This window comes from Sinocyclocheilus grahami, unplaced genomic scaffold, assembly GCF_001515645.1.
Source record: "Sinocyclocheilus grahami isolate Dianchi unplaced genomic scaffold, SAMN03320097.WGS_v1.1 scaffold721.1, whole genome shotgun sequence".
NCBI lineage: Eukaryota > Metazoa > Chordata > Actinopteri > Cypriniformes > Cyprinidae > Sinocyclocheilus > Sinocyclocheilus grahami.
The window spans coordinates 214,917-229,442 of record NW_015505900.1 but is presented as its reverse complement, the minus strand read 5'-3'; the positions used below and the strand labels follow the sequence as shown (position 1 = coordinate 229,442).

The following is a 14,526-nucleotide window of genomic DNA, read 5'->3' as shown; positions in this document are numbered from 1 at the left end:
TCAGTCAGTCAGTCAGTCAGTCAGTCAGTCAGTCATTCATTCATTTATTCATTCAGTCATTAATTAATTAATTAATTAATTCATTCATTCGTTCTGAGTCATTCAGTCATTAATTCATAAAGTCATTAATTCATTCATTTATTCATTCAGTCATTAATTAATTAATTCATTCATTCATTCTGTCATTAATTCGTTCATTCAGTCATTAATTCATTCATTAAGTTATTCATTCATTTATTCATTCGTTAATTCATTAATTAATTCAGTCATTCATTCAGTCATTCATTCATTTATTCATTCGTTCAGTCATTCAGTCATTAATTCATTTATTAAGTCATTCATTCATTCATTAATTAATTCATTCATTCTGTCGTTCATTCGTTCATTCAGTCATTAATTCAGTCATTCATTCAGTCATTCATTCAGTCATTAATTAATTAATTCATTCTGTCGTTCATTCGTTCATTCAGTCATTAATTAATTCATTCATTCTGTCGTTCATTCAGTCATTAATTCAGTCATTCATTAAGTCATTCATTCAGTCATTCATTCATTTATTCATTCAGTCATTAATTAATTAATTCATTCATTCATTCGTTCTGAGTCATTCAGTCATTAATTCATAAAGTCATTAATTCATTCATTTATTCATTCAGTCATTAATTAATTAATTAATTCATTCATTCATTCAGTCATTAATTAATTCAGTCATTAATTAATTAAGTCATTCATTCATTCATTCATTCAGTCATTAATTCATTGTCATTAATTAATTAATTAATTAATTCATTCATTTATTCCGTCATTCATTCATTCATCAACTCTTTCAGCTTCATTCACAGCAAGTCCAGATTTGCCCAGTTCTCACTACTTAACCTAGCTGTATTTTGTTTTTATAAAAAAAAAATAATAATAATAATATAAAAAAATCAATTACAATTTTGAATATGTCTGTATAGCTTTTATTAATTTCTATTTCAGTTTTACCTATTTTAGTAAGTTTTAATCCCCCCCCTTATAATCTTTATATATTTCGTATTTTATATTATATTTTAGTCATTTTAAGTACAAAGTGACTGAATCTCATCAAGGAAATATTGAAGAGAAGTTGATAAAAGTTCAAAAAGCAAGACGTCTGAACTGCATTTAAGTGAACATTACAAACGGTGGCGCTCATGCTCTCATGTAACAGATGTATTTCTCTTCTTCTCAAGGCCACGTTCAAGGGCTGGATGGAGATCATGTACGCCGCGGTCGACTCACGATCTGTGAGTAAACCGTTTTGAGCTCATTAAACCAGATTGAAACCATATGAACGTATCGTTTGCTAATCTGAGCGTCTCTGATCTACTGGAACAGGTGGAAGAGCAGCCCATTAAAGAGAACAGCCTGTACATGTACCTGTACTTCGTCATCTTCATCATCTTCGGCTCCTTCTTCACGCTCAATCTCTTCATCGGTGTCATCATTGACAATTTCAACCAACAGAAGCGAAAGATACGTATTAAACCCAGCAGAATAACAAGCATGAAGCGTGTGGATGCGATGGTGACGGTAATAATAACAGAAGAGTTTCTCTGTACTTAGGAGGACAGGACATCTTCATGACAGAAGAACAGAAGAAATATTACAACGCCATGAAGAAACTGGGATCCAAGAAACCTCAGAAACCCATCCCAAGACCTACTGTGAGTATTCAATGGGTTTTGATCAAAATGAGCCAATAACATCTCATTAAATCAGTTTGATTTTGTTTTCTTCTCAGAACTCGATCCAAGGATTCTTCTTCGACTTGGTGTCCAAACAAGCCTTTGACATCATCATAATGCTGCTGATCATCCTCAACATGGTGACGATGATGGTGGAGACGGACGAGCAGTCTCCCAGCATCGAGTATATACTCTACTACATCAACCTGGCCTTCATCGTCATCTTCACCACCGAGTGCATCATCAAGCTCATCGCGCTGCGCTGCTACTTCTTCACCGTCAGCTGGAACATCTTCGACTTTGTGGTTGTCATCCTCTCCATTGTGGGTAAGGGGTTAATACTATAATATTAAATAAATAATTACATGAATAATATTAAATAATAATAAAATGTATTTTAATATATTTTATTATTTTTAATAACTATTAATATTTTTATACATTGTTCATGTCACCCATACTTGTTCAACTTAAAAAGTTAAAAATAATAATTTAAATATTGTTTTTACAGTCTAACATTTTTAATTAATAATAATAATTATATGTATATATATAATTTTTTTTTTTTAAATGAATAAATAAAATGTAATAAAAATGTCTTAAAAAATTAATTGAATTGATTTTTCTTTTTCTATTTATTTAATTATGTTTAATACAAGTGTAACATTTTTCATACCACCCACCTCTTTTGTTCAAAATAATTAATTAATATTATAAATAAAATAATTTAAAACAAATGTAAAGTATTATACTCTTATACACATTTTATCTGCATGAGGCAGCCAGTTCTATTCTCGTAGATTAAACGGTGTAATATCTCTCTTTGTAAGATACAGTAGCTTTACCGTGTGGCCTTGGCATTACACATCAAAGTCTAAAGACTTTCAATGCAATTTTGTAGCACTTCACCTACTAATAAATAGACAGCCGGTGCTTCAGTGACACAGAGAGGCGATTTTAAGAATAAACCCTGATGAGAGAACGAGGAAGGCCAGAGGGGTTAACAGGTGCAGAGAGTCCCGGAGAAAAGGGGAGATCGTTAAGGAGAAGGTAATTTGGGCAATCAGGGCTGTCAGCTCAGGGGATCGGTCAGTGATTGAGCTCTCAGTCCGAGCTAAAAGCTTGACGTGGTTTCGTGCCGTCTGTATCTCCACAGGGTTAAACGCTTAAAGACACACCGTCGCAAATGTAAAAACCAGCCATTTAACTCTTAAGTGGCACAGACTCTTCAATAAATCACGGCTGGTTATTGGTCTAGTGGAAGTGTGGCGTCTGGATTCTGGTGGTCATGGACTGCAAATGAATAGTTCGTGTTTTTCTCGAACCCACATGCTGTTTTTCATGCAAAGCAAAAAGTATCTTCTCACAATTCTTTTCCATGCAACAAATGTTTCTCAGCTCTCAAAAGCAACTCCAGTATTTGATATTCCTGATGCGTATTGTTAGGATGACAAAAAATATGATACAATGTCAAAATGATTGATACAGCATTGAATCAAAGAAGGTAAGCGCAAATAAATTTTCAGCACGACGCTTCAGTTTTAACAGTGAAGAGGTAAAGTTGCTAAACGTTTATTGTTTTTAGTAAAACGATAACATCCAGCGATCAAATTGTGTCAAATTTTACTGTATTGAATTGAAAATTCAGGCTATCATTTACATGATTCATGTAATTTGTAACACAGTTTTTTCAGTATTATTGTATTAGTATCATTATCATAGTTTATATTAATATTTTGAATTAGATTTTGCGTTTTTTTTTATATGCCAATATATGCATCTAAATATATATATATATATTCGTGCTATCAAATGATTAATCGCATCTAAAATAAGTTATTGTTTATATAATATATGCATGTGTACTGTGTATATTTATTATGTATATATAAATACACACACACATGCATGTATATATTTTGAAAATATTTCCATGTATTTTCATGCATATATTTATATTCATATAATTTATAGTATATAAAGATATTATAATATATAAAATAATAGTTTTCTTAAAATTTTAAAAAAGACTGAATTTGCATTTTCTTGTAAAACATGCTGCAATAAACTTGTTTTATTTACAACTTTTAAAAATAATCATGTTGAAGTACAGATTCAGTGTGAAACACACACTCACTCACTTACTCACACACACACACACACACACACAAACATATATAATTAAAAATTTAATAAAACAAATGAAAATGAGAAATTTTTCTTTGGCAACTGAAAATGAATTTAAGTACTATAATTACTAAACCCTAAAATTACATCAAAAATTCAAGCGCAAAAAAAAAACCCTATAATATTTTATATTGATAATTTAATAAATAAAAAAAATGTAATAAATAAAATGAATAAAATAATACTAAAATAACATCAACCAGCACAATATTTATTTGGAAATAAGGATCACAATAATTTTTGGAAAATAACACAATAATAACTCAAACTAAAACCATAGAAAAAAAATAATTACTTGAAAAAATAAAATAAAAAATATATTTTATTTATAAATATACTTTAAAGTAAAACTAAAAACTTTACTTGAAATAAAAGAAAAATTACATTTATTATATTTCAACTAGTTGCCAAGTCAGCATTTCTCATTTTCATTTAGTTTAAATACTAAAATAACTAAAACTAAATACAACCATAGAGACCATAATTCATTAATAATAATAATAACTACTATATATATATATATATATAATTACAAATATTAACTATTCTAACATTTACCAAAAACTACAATAATAATATTCCAATGATATAAAATAACACTGATGTTAGAGAGGCTGATATTGTGCTGTTCGACACGAAATCAAAGACATATTGACATTCAGAGGAAAAAATAATGCATGGCAAAAAATGCAGTTTTTCTCACTGTTTTCACTGTAGCTTGGAGTTTCTTGCTGTCTGCACTCTTCTCTTCTGAGTGCTCGTCTGTCTCGCGCTGATGAGGATGTTATTGATGCTTTCATGGCTCAGCTATGTGCTGTAATGTACTCAATACTGTTAGCGTGAGAGATATCATGAGACTCAGGCTGTTTATTCCATCTAACAGGACTGATATGATTGGCACTCCATCCATAAAAGCAGAAATGGGAAACCCGGAGAATTGAGTCACTTGAAAGCAACATTCCCAGCGGCCTGCATGCGCTCTGCCTCAAATCTCACGGTTTATCTGCAACATGTCACGCTGACAACCCAACCGAAAAGTGCTACTGTACTACCATGCTTTTTGGTCATTTAGCAGATGCTCAAGTTTGCTCCGAGCTTATTTTTTTACTTTTTTTTGCCATTTTTGTGCAACGTGCATTAGATGCGGGACGTGTCATCTGAGGCTTTTAACAGAAAAATAGATTATTTTGTAAGGAATCATCAAAACTATTAATCAATACAGTCTACAATGACAGTCAAGGCTAAGTGCACATTTACAAATGAAAGTTTCTGGACTTTCTGGAAGTGTAACGTCACATTTTAAAGCATCTAAAAGCCTAAGAAAAGTTATTTGTTCCAAAAATGAAATAAAAGCCATCAAAGAGCATTCAGCAGGACATGAGGGACAGTCTCATCTGCTCATTTCTGAAGAAAATGTTCTGATGTAATGCATTTATGCATTAATTTAATATTTAAAAAATATTTTTACATATATTATAATTAATCTTTATTTCATATTTAATATAATTTAAATAATAATATTAATAAAGCAACCAAAAGCCTGAATGCGGCAGAGAAAATATCACATATAATGTCGAAATATTAAATAATAATAAATAATGCTGCTATAATACATTTAATGAACAATATATATATAAATATATATATATATACAAATAATATATATATATATATAATGATAATATTTAATGATAATTTTCACTTTATGCAGAAAAACTTTTTGTGAATGTGGCAGAGAAAACTTCAATAAAATAAAATAATAATAAATAATGCCGATATACATTTAATTAACAATATATATATTTTTTTTTTTAAAGTTTGGGATCAGTAAGATTTATCTCTAAGAGAGATAAGTCTCTTATGCTCATTAAGGCTGCATTTATTATATATCAAAAATACAGTAACATTACATACAGTAAAAATACAGTAATAATGTGAAATATTTTTACAATTTAAAATGACAGTTTTCTATTTTAATATACTTTAAAATATCCTTTATTCCTGAGCCATGAATTATTTTTAATTTTTTGGAACTTGTGATACCATATATTATATAATAAATGTTAATGTAATTAATATTTTAATATAATTTTAAAAAATGATATAAATTTAAATGAATTTAAATAATATTATTAAAGCATCTAAAAGCCTGAATGTGGCAGAGAAAACATCTGTGTCCCCAAAATGAAATGAAAGTCATCTAAGAGCATTTATCGGCGGAAGTGAGAGGGACAGATGGAGGAAGCTGAAGTCTCATCTGGCCTTCAGTCATGGCTGCTCTCAAACGGGTCCTTCCCATGAGCACAGGAAATGGACAGCACTGCATTACAGGATGAGTGTGTGTATGTGATGATGTTTAAAGTTTATCGATGCTTTAGTAATGCAAAGCCCTGTTTATCATGCCAGGAGAACAGCTCTGAACGCTCCAGAACAAAACAAGGCCTTACATGAAGAGCACATCAAAATCAAGATTTAAATGTGCATACAAAATGTTTTCTGCATAAAGTGAAAATTATCATTAAATATGATCATTTCATCATATATTTTAACTTTCGACGTAGCCTACGCTCACTCGCACCCTCCCGGCTATCTGCTATGGTTTCATCTTTGCTTCCTTCCCCTGAACAGTTATCATCTCTTGATGTTAACAGTGCTACTGATACTTTCTGCTCCACTCTTACGTCTTGTTTAGACACTGTCTGCCCCTTGTCTTCCAGGCCAGCTCGTACCACCTCTTCTGCCCCGTGGCTATCTGATGTTCTCTGTGAGCACCGTTCTAAGCTCAGAGCTGCTGAGAGGGTGTGGCGCAAATCCAAAAATCCTACTGACCTTAATGTATATCGATCACTCCTCTCTTCCTTCTCTGCTAATGCCTCCACTGCTAAAGGGACATACTATCATAGCAAAATTAACAATTCGTCTAACTCTCGCATTGCAAAAACACTTGAACGAGTTGTGTTCAACCAAGTCTCAGCCTTTCTCACACAGAACAACCTCCTGGACAACAACCAATCTGGCTTCAGAAGTGGACATTCGACCGAGACTGCCTTGCTCTCAGTTGTTGAAGCCCTAAGACTGACAAGAGCGGCTTCAAAATCTTATATACTTATTTTGCTGGATCTGTCCGCTGCTTTTGATACGGTGAACCACCAGATTCTCCTGTTAAACCTATTGGAAAATGGCAGCTCAGGAACCGCACGCCAGTGGTTTGAGTCTTATTTCTCAGATAGGAGCTTCAAAGTATCCAACTCAATCCCAGCAGCTGAGTCCTTAACCATCTTCAAGAATCAGCTAAAAACACATCTCTTCCATCTTTATTTGACCCGCTAACTCTAGCACTCGCTATTCTAATTCTATTCTGTAGACTTGCTGCTTGTTTTCTTAAAAAATAAAATAAAAAAACTAACACTTGCTTTCTAATCTTTTTGTATTCTGTTTTCTTTTCATTTATTATATAATTAACAAAAGCTAAAAAGCCTCAAACACTAGCTTGCTCTATTCTCTTTCTATTCTATCTGTTTTCTTTTTATTTATTATATTATTTAAAAAAAAAAACCTTGCTACGTGTACTGCGTTAAGCTAACTGAGACTTGTTCTAGCACTTGCTTATTATTGCTCTTTTGTTGATTTAGATTGCTTCTATTGTCCTCATTTGTAAGTCGCTTCGGATAAAAGTGTCTGCTAAATGACTAAATCTAATGTGAGTATATATATATATTGAGTTATTTTGACTAGGTTAAAAAACAAAACAAAAAAACAGCTAACTAACAATAAAAACATGATAACATAGTAAAAAAACATGATTTTTGAACATAAAAGAGTTCTGTTTTTGCAAATAAACTATTCATATATATATATATATATATATATAAATAGTAATATCAATAAAATATGTAATTACATATAATTTAATATTTCATTTTATTATTATTATTATTACATATTGATTTGATGTTAATTTGTTAATTCGGTCGAAATGGAAATATTCTAATTTTTTGTTCTAAACCTATATGACCAAATATATTATATATTGTTAGAGTGTATATATTTTATATATTATTTACTATTTTACATATTATATGTATTATATTATTATTTATAATTCATCTATATTTTAAATATTAATAGCAATAATAAAATATGCAATTATATACAAAGACATATTTGTATATATTTATTATTTTCAATGATTAGTATTATTATTATAGTTTTTATATAATTTTTAATGTATTTATGTACATTTAATGTACATATATATATTATATTTAAATATTATATATATATATACATATATAAATCACATAAAAGAATAATAAAAGTGCATATAACTTGTATGCTATATTCTAAGTGCAACTTACAATATTATTATTATTATTATTATATTTTCATATTCTTACTGGACATTTTTAGATATATATACTATATTATTATAGAAATATTACATATAAAAACCATAAAAGACTCATAAAAGTAGCAGATACAAGTTTCACACTATATTCTAAGTGGAACTAATAATAATCAAATGCAAAAGGTCAAATATAAGTTGTGTTTAAAACAATATGAGGAAATGCATTTTTAGGTTATAGTACAGTATAATGTGACGATGCTATAAACTCACTAAAGCGAAAGCGCTGCTCTGGATCTCTACCGTGATCCCGGTGTTTGGTGTGTACGGTTGCCATGGCAACAGGTCCTGATGGAGAGGATGCGCCGGTTCTCCCGGCGGGATGAGCTGCTTCTGACCTGCACAAACACATGAGCACACCACAGATGAACACGTGTGTTATTTATCAAACATGCTTATGTCTAACCCATCACGCGTCGCAGTAATTGCGTCACACAAGTTTCTAATGAGTTTCTGGCTCAGCGCTTTTAATTTTACACCCCACAGTTCATTTTTCAGAGAGATGCATTCGGACGCAGGATCGCAGAATAAGCCATCCTTCCCGTGACTCATGCGTTTGAGAGCTTGTTTTTCTGTCGGACTCCACATTAGCAACGAATGCTAACACCGGCCACGAACGCGCCACAAATCAAAAGTACAGCAGGTGTGCACGCGTGCGCCATACATCAATTTAATTGGGCGAAACTGTCCTGCACAGCAAGAAAAAAGCTAAAGGATGGCACTTCCTAAACAAGAGCCTTTCTGCCCTATTTTACATAGGAAACAAAGATGCAGAACAATTCAACATACAGTACGGCTCCATACTTTACTGAAAATACAGCACGTGACCTTTATATGAGCACGTGATCTATGATAGTGAGTTTCAGCCATCACTAGTCTTAGTGGTCACATTCAGTCAGTGATGTCAGCAAACCTCTGTTAAACAAGACAGCGAGAATACACATAGAAACGCCCTGGCAACCAGCCAGAACGCCCTAGCAACCACACAGCAACGCCCTGGTAATGACCCAAAACACTGTGGCAAACAATCTAAACACCCTAGCAACCATTGGTACGCCCTAGAAACCACTCAAACACTCTAGCAACCATCCGGACACCCTAGCAACCACTCAGAAACCAAATAACAACACAACAAAAACCTTTAGAGCACTTTAGCAACCACATAGCAACGTCCTGGTGCTGACCCAGAACACCCTAGCAATCACCTGAACACATAGCAACCACTAAAAACAGCCTAGCAACCACACAGAACATCCTAGCAACCAAATAACAAACATTAAAAACCTTCAGAACACTTTAGCAACCACATAGCAACACCTGCCAATGACCCATAACACCCTTACTAACACAAAGAAGTACCCTAGCAACCACCTAGAACATCCTAAAAACACTCATAACACCATAGTATTGAAATAACAACATTAAAAACCCTCATAACATTTTAACAACCAAATAGCAACACCCTGGCAATGACCCAGAACACCCTAACTTCCACATAGAAACACTCTAGCATCCACTCTAAAAACTACTCAAAACATCCTAGCAACTGGCCAGAAATCCCTAACAACCACCCAGAACACTTTAGCAACCGAATAGCAATGCCCTGGCAATGACCAGGAACAACCTAACTCCCACATAGAAACACCCTAGCAACCAGCCAGAATGCCTAAGCAACCACTCAAAACACCCTAGCAACCACACAGAACATCCTAGTAACTAATTAATAAACATTAAAAACCTTCAGAACCTTTTAGTAACCACACAGCAATGCCCTGGCAATGACCCAGAACACCCTAAATCCCACATAGAAACACCCTGGTAACCACCCGAACACTCTAGCAACCACATAGAAACACCCTAGTAACCACCTGAACACTCTAGCAACCACATAGAAACACCCTGGTAACCACCCGAACACTCTAGCAACCACATAGAAACACCCTAGTAACCACCCGAACACCCTAGTAACCACCTGAACACTCTAGCAACCCCATAGAAACACCCCGGTAACCACCGAACACTCTAGCAACCCCATAGAAACACCCTATTAACCACCCGAACACTCTAGCAACCCCATAGAAACACCCTGGTAACCACCGAACACTTTAGCAACCCCATAGAAACACCCTGGTAACCACCGAACACTCTAGCAACCCCATAGAAACACCCTGGTAACCACCCGAACACTCTAGCAACCCCATAGAAACACCCTAGTAACCACTCGAACACTCTAGCAACCCCATAGAAATACCCTAGTAACCACCCGAACACTCTAGCAACCCCATAGAAATACCCTAGTAACCACCCGAACACTCTAGCAACCCCATAGAAATACCCTAGTAACCACCCGAATACTCTAGCAACCCCATATAAACACCCTGGTAACCACCCGAACACTCTAGCAACCAATCGAAACATCCTAGCAACCAAATAACAACACATTAAAAACCCTCAGAACTCTTAAGCAACAACATAGCAACACCATGTTAATGACCTAGAACACCCTAGCAACCCCATGGATACGCCTTAAAACCAACCAGAGCATCCTAGCAACCACTCAAAACATCCTAGCAACCACCTAGAATCTGTTATTATTAACTAAAACTTAAAAACATGTCAAATAACTTAAATAAAATTAAACAAATATTAGATGCAAAATGTAAACAAAAATCTGAAATATTGCCTTGACTAACTGAAGTTGAACACTAAAATGGCAAACTATAAATAAATAACGTAAAATTGAAATAAAAATAAATAAAACAAATAGTATAATTAAAAAAATAAAAATAAACTAATAAAAATGACAAAAGCACATTGTTAGTAAAAAAGTGAAATAAACTAAAAATTAAATGAAAACATAAAAATAAAAGCTAATATTAATATTATAAATATTAATTTTAAAAAACTATAATAGTATATAAATAATACTCTTAAAAAACATCTATTTAGAAGATACTAAATGTGCCAAGTGTACTTCACTTGTACTGATGATACAACAAAGTACCATGCTATTACCATGAGTTTTTGAATATGGTACCATGCTATTATTTAATGTTCTACCATCTTATATCAACACTGTACCATGGTACCACCACACTACTTCAGTAAGGACAGCACTTGATCCGTAATGTTCGACTGTACATGTGTGGGACTGATTAATATGTTCACATTGCTGTTTAATTCAGCAAGGCAGTGCATGTGTTGAGCTCCCAGCATCATCAGTGATGAATGAGTCTGCAGATAAAGGCCAGTAGGTCAGTCTGAGGAGAAACAACATGCACTTATATCAGGATCTGTCAACACGAGACGAGATGATCCGATGTCCTCAACAGACCCAACTGCAGACTCCAGACCGCACAGAGATGATTCCTTATGATCACACGAGGACAGAAATGAAGCATCTACAACACTGAAAGGCCGAGGTTAAACCTACTGACCGTAGAGAGCGTGTGTGTGTGGTTTCCTCGTCCTCAGACGGTGTTTGCTGGTGCTTCAGTGCTGAGCTGATGCTGTGACGACCACCAGATCAGATGAACAGATGTGTGTTTCTCAAGTACCGATCACTCTTCATGTATATACATATATATATATAATCATATTGGTGGTTGATGTTTTTAAATAAATTAAGAGATTTAAATTCATACTTTTATTCAGCAAGGATGCATTACATTGATCAAAAGTGACAGCAAAGGCATTTATAAAGTTACAAAAGATTTCTATTTCAAATAAATGCTGTTCTTCTGAACTTTCTGTTCATCTGTGAATCCTGAAAAATAAAATGCATCACGGTTTCCACAAAAATATTGTGCAGCACGACTGTTTTCAACATTGATAATAATCAGAAATGTTTCTCGAGCAGCAGATCAGCATATTATACTGATTTCTGAAGATCATGTGACACTGAAGACTGGAGGAATGATGCTGGAAATACAGCTGCGCATCACAGAAATACATTACACTTTAACACATATTCACACAGAAAACAGCTATTTTACATTGTAATAATATTTCACATTTTTACAGTATTTTTGTTTAAATAAACACAGCCTTGGTGAGCAGAAGAGACTCTTTCAGAAGCATTTTATATTTTTACCAACCCCAAAGTTTTGAGCATTAGTTAATATATATGTGTGTGTGTGTGTGCATGTGTGTGAGTGTGCGTGTGTGTGTGTGTGTGCACGTGCGCGCGTGTGTGTGTGTGTGTGTGTATATATATTAAATAATTATAAAAAATGACATAACATTTCTATTTATGTTAATGTTTTTTCCTTCATATACATATATACACAAATATATAAAATTATACTATTTAATTGCTTCTATCTCTATATATATAATTTATTAATATATTTTATTGTAATTATTTCACACAAAGTTAGCAAGTCGTTTTATCACAGTAGTCTCATGTTAATACATAGAGGTTTAAATCTGGTCATTATTCTGCAAACTTGTGTTACACCTGGAACTTTCCTAAGAAATAAGAAACATGAGCTGGGAGACTTCTAACCGAGCATCAGTGAAGCACTGTTTGTACAAAAAAATATATATATATATTTAAAAAATCAATGTTAATTTCTAGAACATGAAGTTACAATTTGCAAAGCAAGAGAAAAATCTGCCGTTCCCGCACAACATGGGAGGAAGGTGACTTCCAGAAAACCATAAAGTCTTTGGAGAGGTTTTTGTCGGGGAGAGGAATATCTTACTAAAATTGCCATGTTGGCAAACAAACTTTGAATGTGAGTGGCTTGCAGAAAGTGCCAGGCGCTTGATCACTGTCTCGCTGCGCCGGAGAACGCTGACGCAGCCGCCGCAGCCGGAGAGTCATGGGAGGTGAGTGTGAAAATAGCCCAGAGGAATCATGGGAGCTGTATTTCTCTCTGTGTAACTGGGTTAACAGCACGCGTTTGAATGCTACGATACCGTAAAGACAGCGGCGATTCTTCACCACGCGAGCTTGATTTATCTGGACCACGCTTTGAAAAACAAATCCTGCTAACTAATGTGTTATCTGTGCATTTACATAAGCGTGGCCTTCAGCGTGACCCACATACTCGTATACAGGAGCGTATTCTCATGTGGGAATCATTGGTAAAGCTAAACAGGACGCTTACAGTCTTTATACGCCGGTAGAGCTGGAGGTCGAGAGCTTTTGTGTGATTGAAGAGCATAATGTGCATCATCATCTTCATCTCTAAGTCGCTGTAGACGAAGGTCTGATTACAGACGGAGGTCAGATGTCAGTGGATGAAGGTCACCGGTGACATCAGCAGAACTGATTTCAGAAAACCTGTAATGCATACATATGAGTTATTACCTGCTGGATGATAAAACACATCGAATAATCCCACAGATGCAGAGTGAAGGTCTTTTCATGTTAGAGAAGAGGAAAACTACCATTAACTGACCGAAACCTCATAGCAACCACCCAGAACATCTTAGCAACCACCCAGAACATCTTAGCAACCTCTTAGCAACCACCCAGAACATCTTAGCAACCATCAAGAACATCTTAGTAACCTCTTAGCAACCACCTAGAACATCTTAGCAACCAGCCAGAAAATCTTAGCAACCTCTTAGCAACCACCTAGAACATCTTAGCAACCTCTTAGCAACCACCCAGAACATCTTAGTAACCTCTTAGCAACCACCTAGAACATCTTAGCAACCAGCCGGAAAATCTTAGCAACCACCCAGAACATCTTAGCAACCACCTTAGCAACCTCTTAGCAACCCCCTAGAACATCTTAGCAACCACCCAGAACATCTTAGTAACCTCTTAGCAACCACCTAGAACATCTTAGCATCCTCTTAGCAACCACCCAGAACATCTTAGTAACCTCTTAGCAACCACCTAGAACATCTTAGCATCCTCTTAGCAACCACCCAGAACATCTTAGTAACCTCTTAGCAACCACCTAGAACATCTTAGCATCCTCTTAGCAACCACCCAGAACATCTTAGTAACCTCTTAGCAACCACCTAGAACATCTTAGCAACCTCTTAGCAACCCCCCAGAACATCTTAGCAACCACCTTAGCAACCTCTTAGCAACCCCCTAGAACATCTTAGCAACCTCCCAGAACATCTTAGCAACCACCCAGAACATTTTAGCAACCATCCAGGAAATCTTAGCAACCACCTAGAACATCTTAGCAACCACCCAGAACATCTTAGCAACCTCTTAGAAACCCCCAGCAACCTCTTAGCAACAACAAAGAAGAC

General features: G+C 34.5%; 1 protein-coding gene across 1 annotated transcript in view; it reads left to right on the top strand.

Annotated features, from left to right (window-relative positions):
• The window catches only part of LOC107560363 (sodium channel protein type 2 subunit alpha-like), a 109,497-nt gene extending 106,604 nt beyond the window's left edge, over positions 1–2,893 (top strand). Inside the window, exons 17-21 of the mRNA XM_016244514.1 lie at positions 1,215–1,268; positions 1,360–1,497; positions 1,584–1,688; positions 1,766–2,036; positions 2,866–2,893. Coding sequence (XP_016100000.1) covers positions 1,215–1,268; positions 1,360–1,497; positions 1,584–1,688; positions 1,766–2,036; positions 2,866–2,879 — 582 coding nt within the window. The 3' untranslated portion in view covers positions 2,880–2,893. The remainder of the gene's footprint in view (positions 1–1,214; positions 1,269–1,359; positions 1,498–1,583; positions 1,689–1,765; positions 2,037–2,865) is intronic.
• Positions 2,894–14,526: the final 11,633 nt, after the last annotated feature.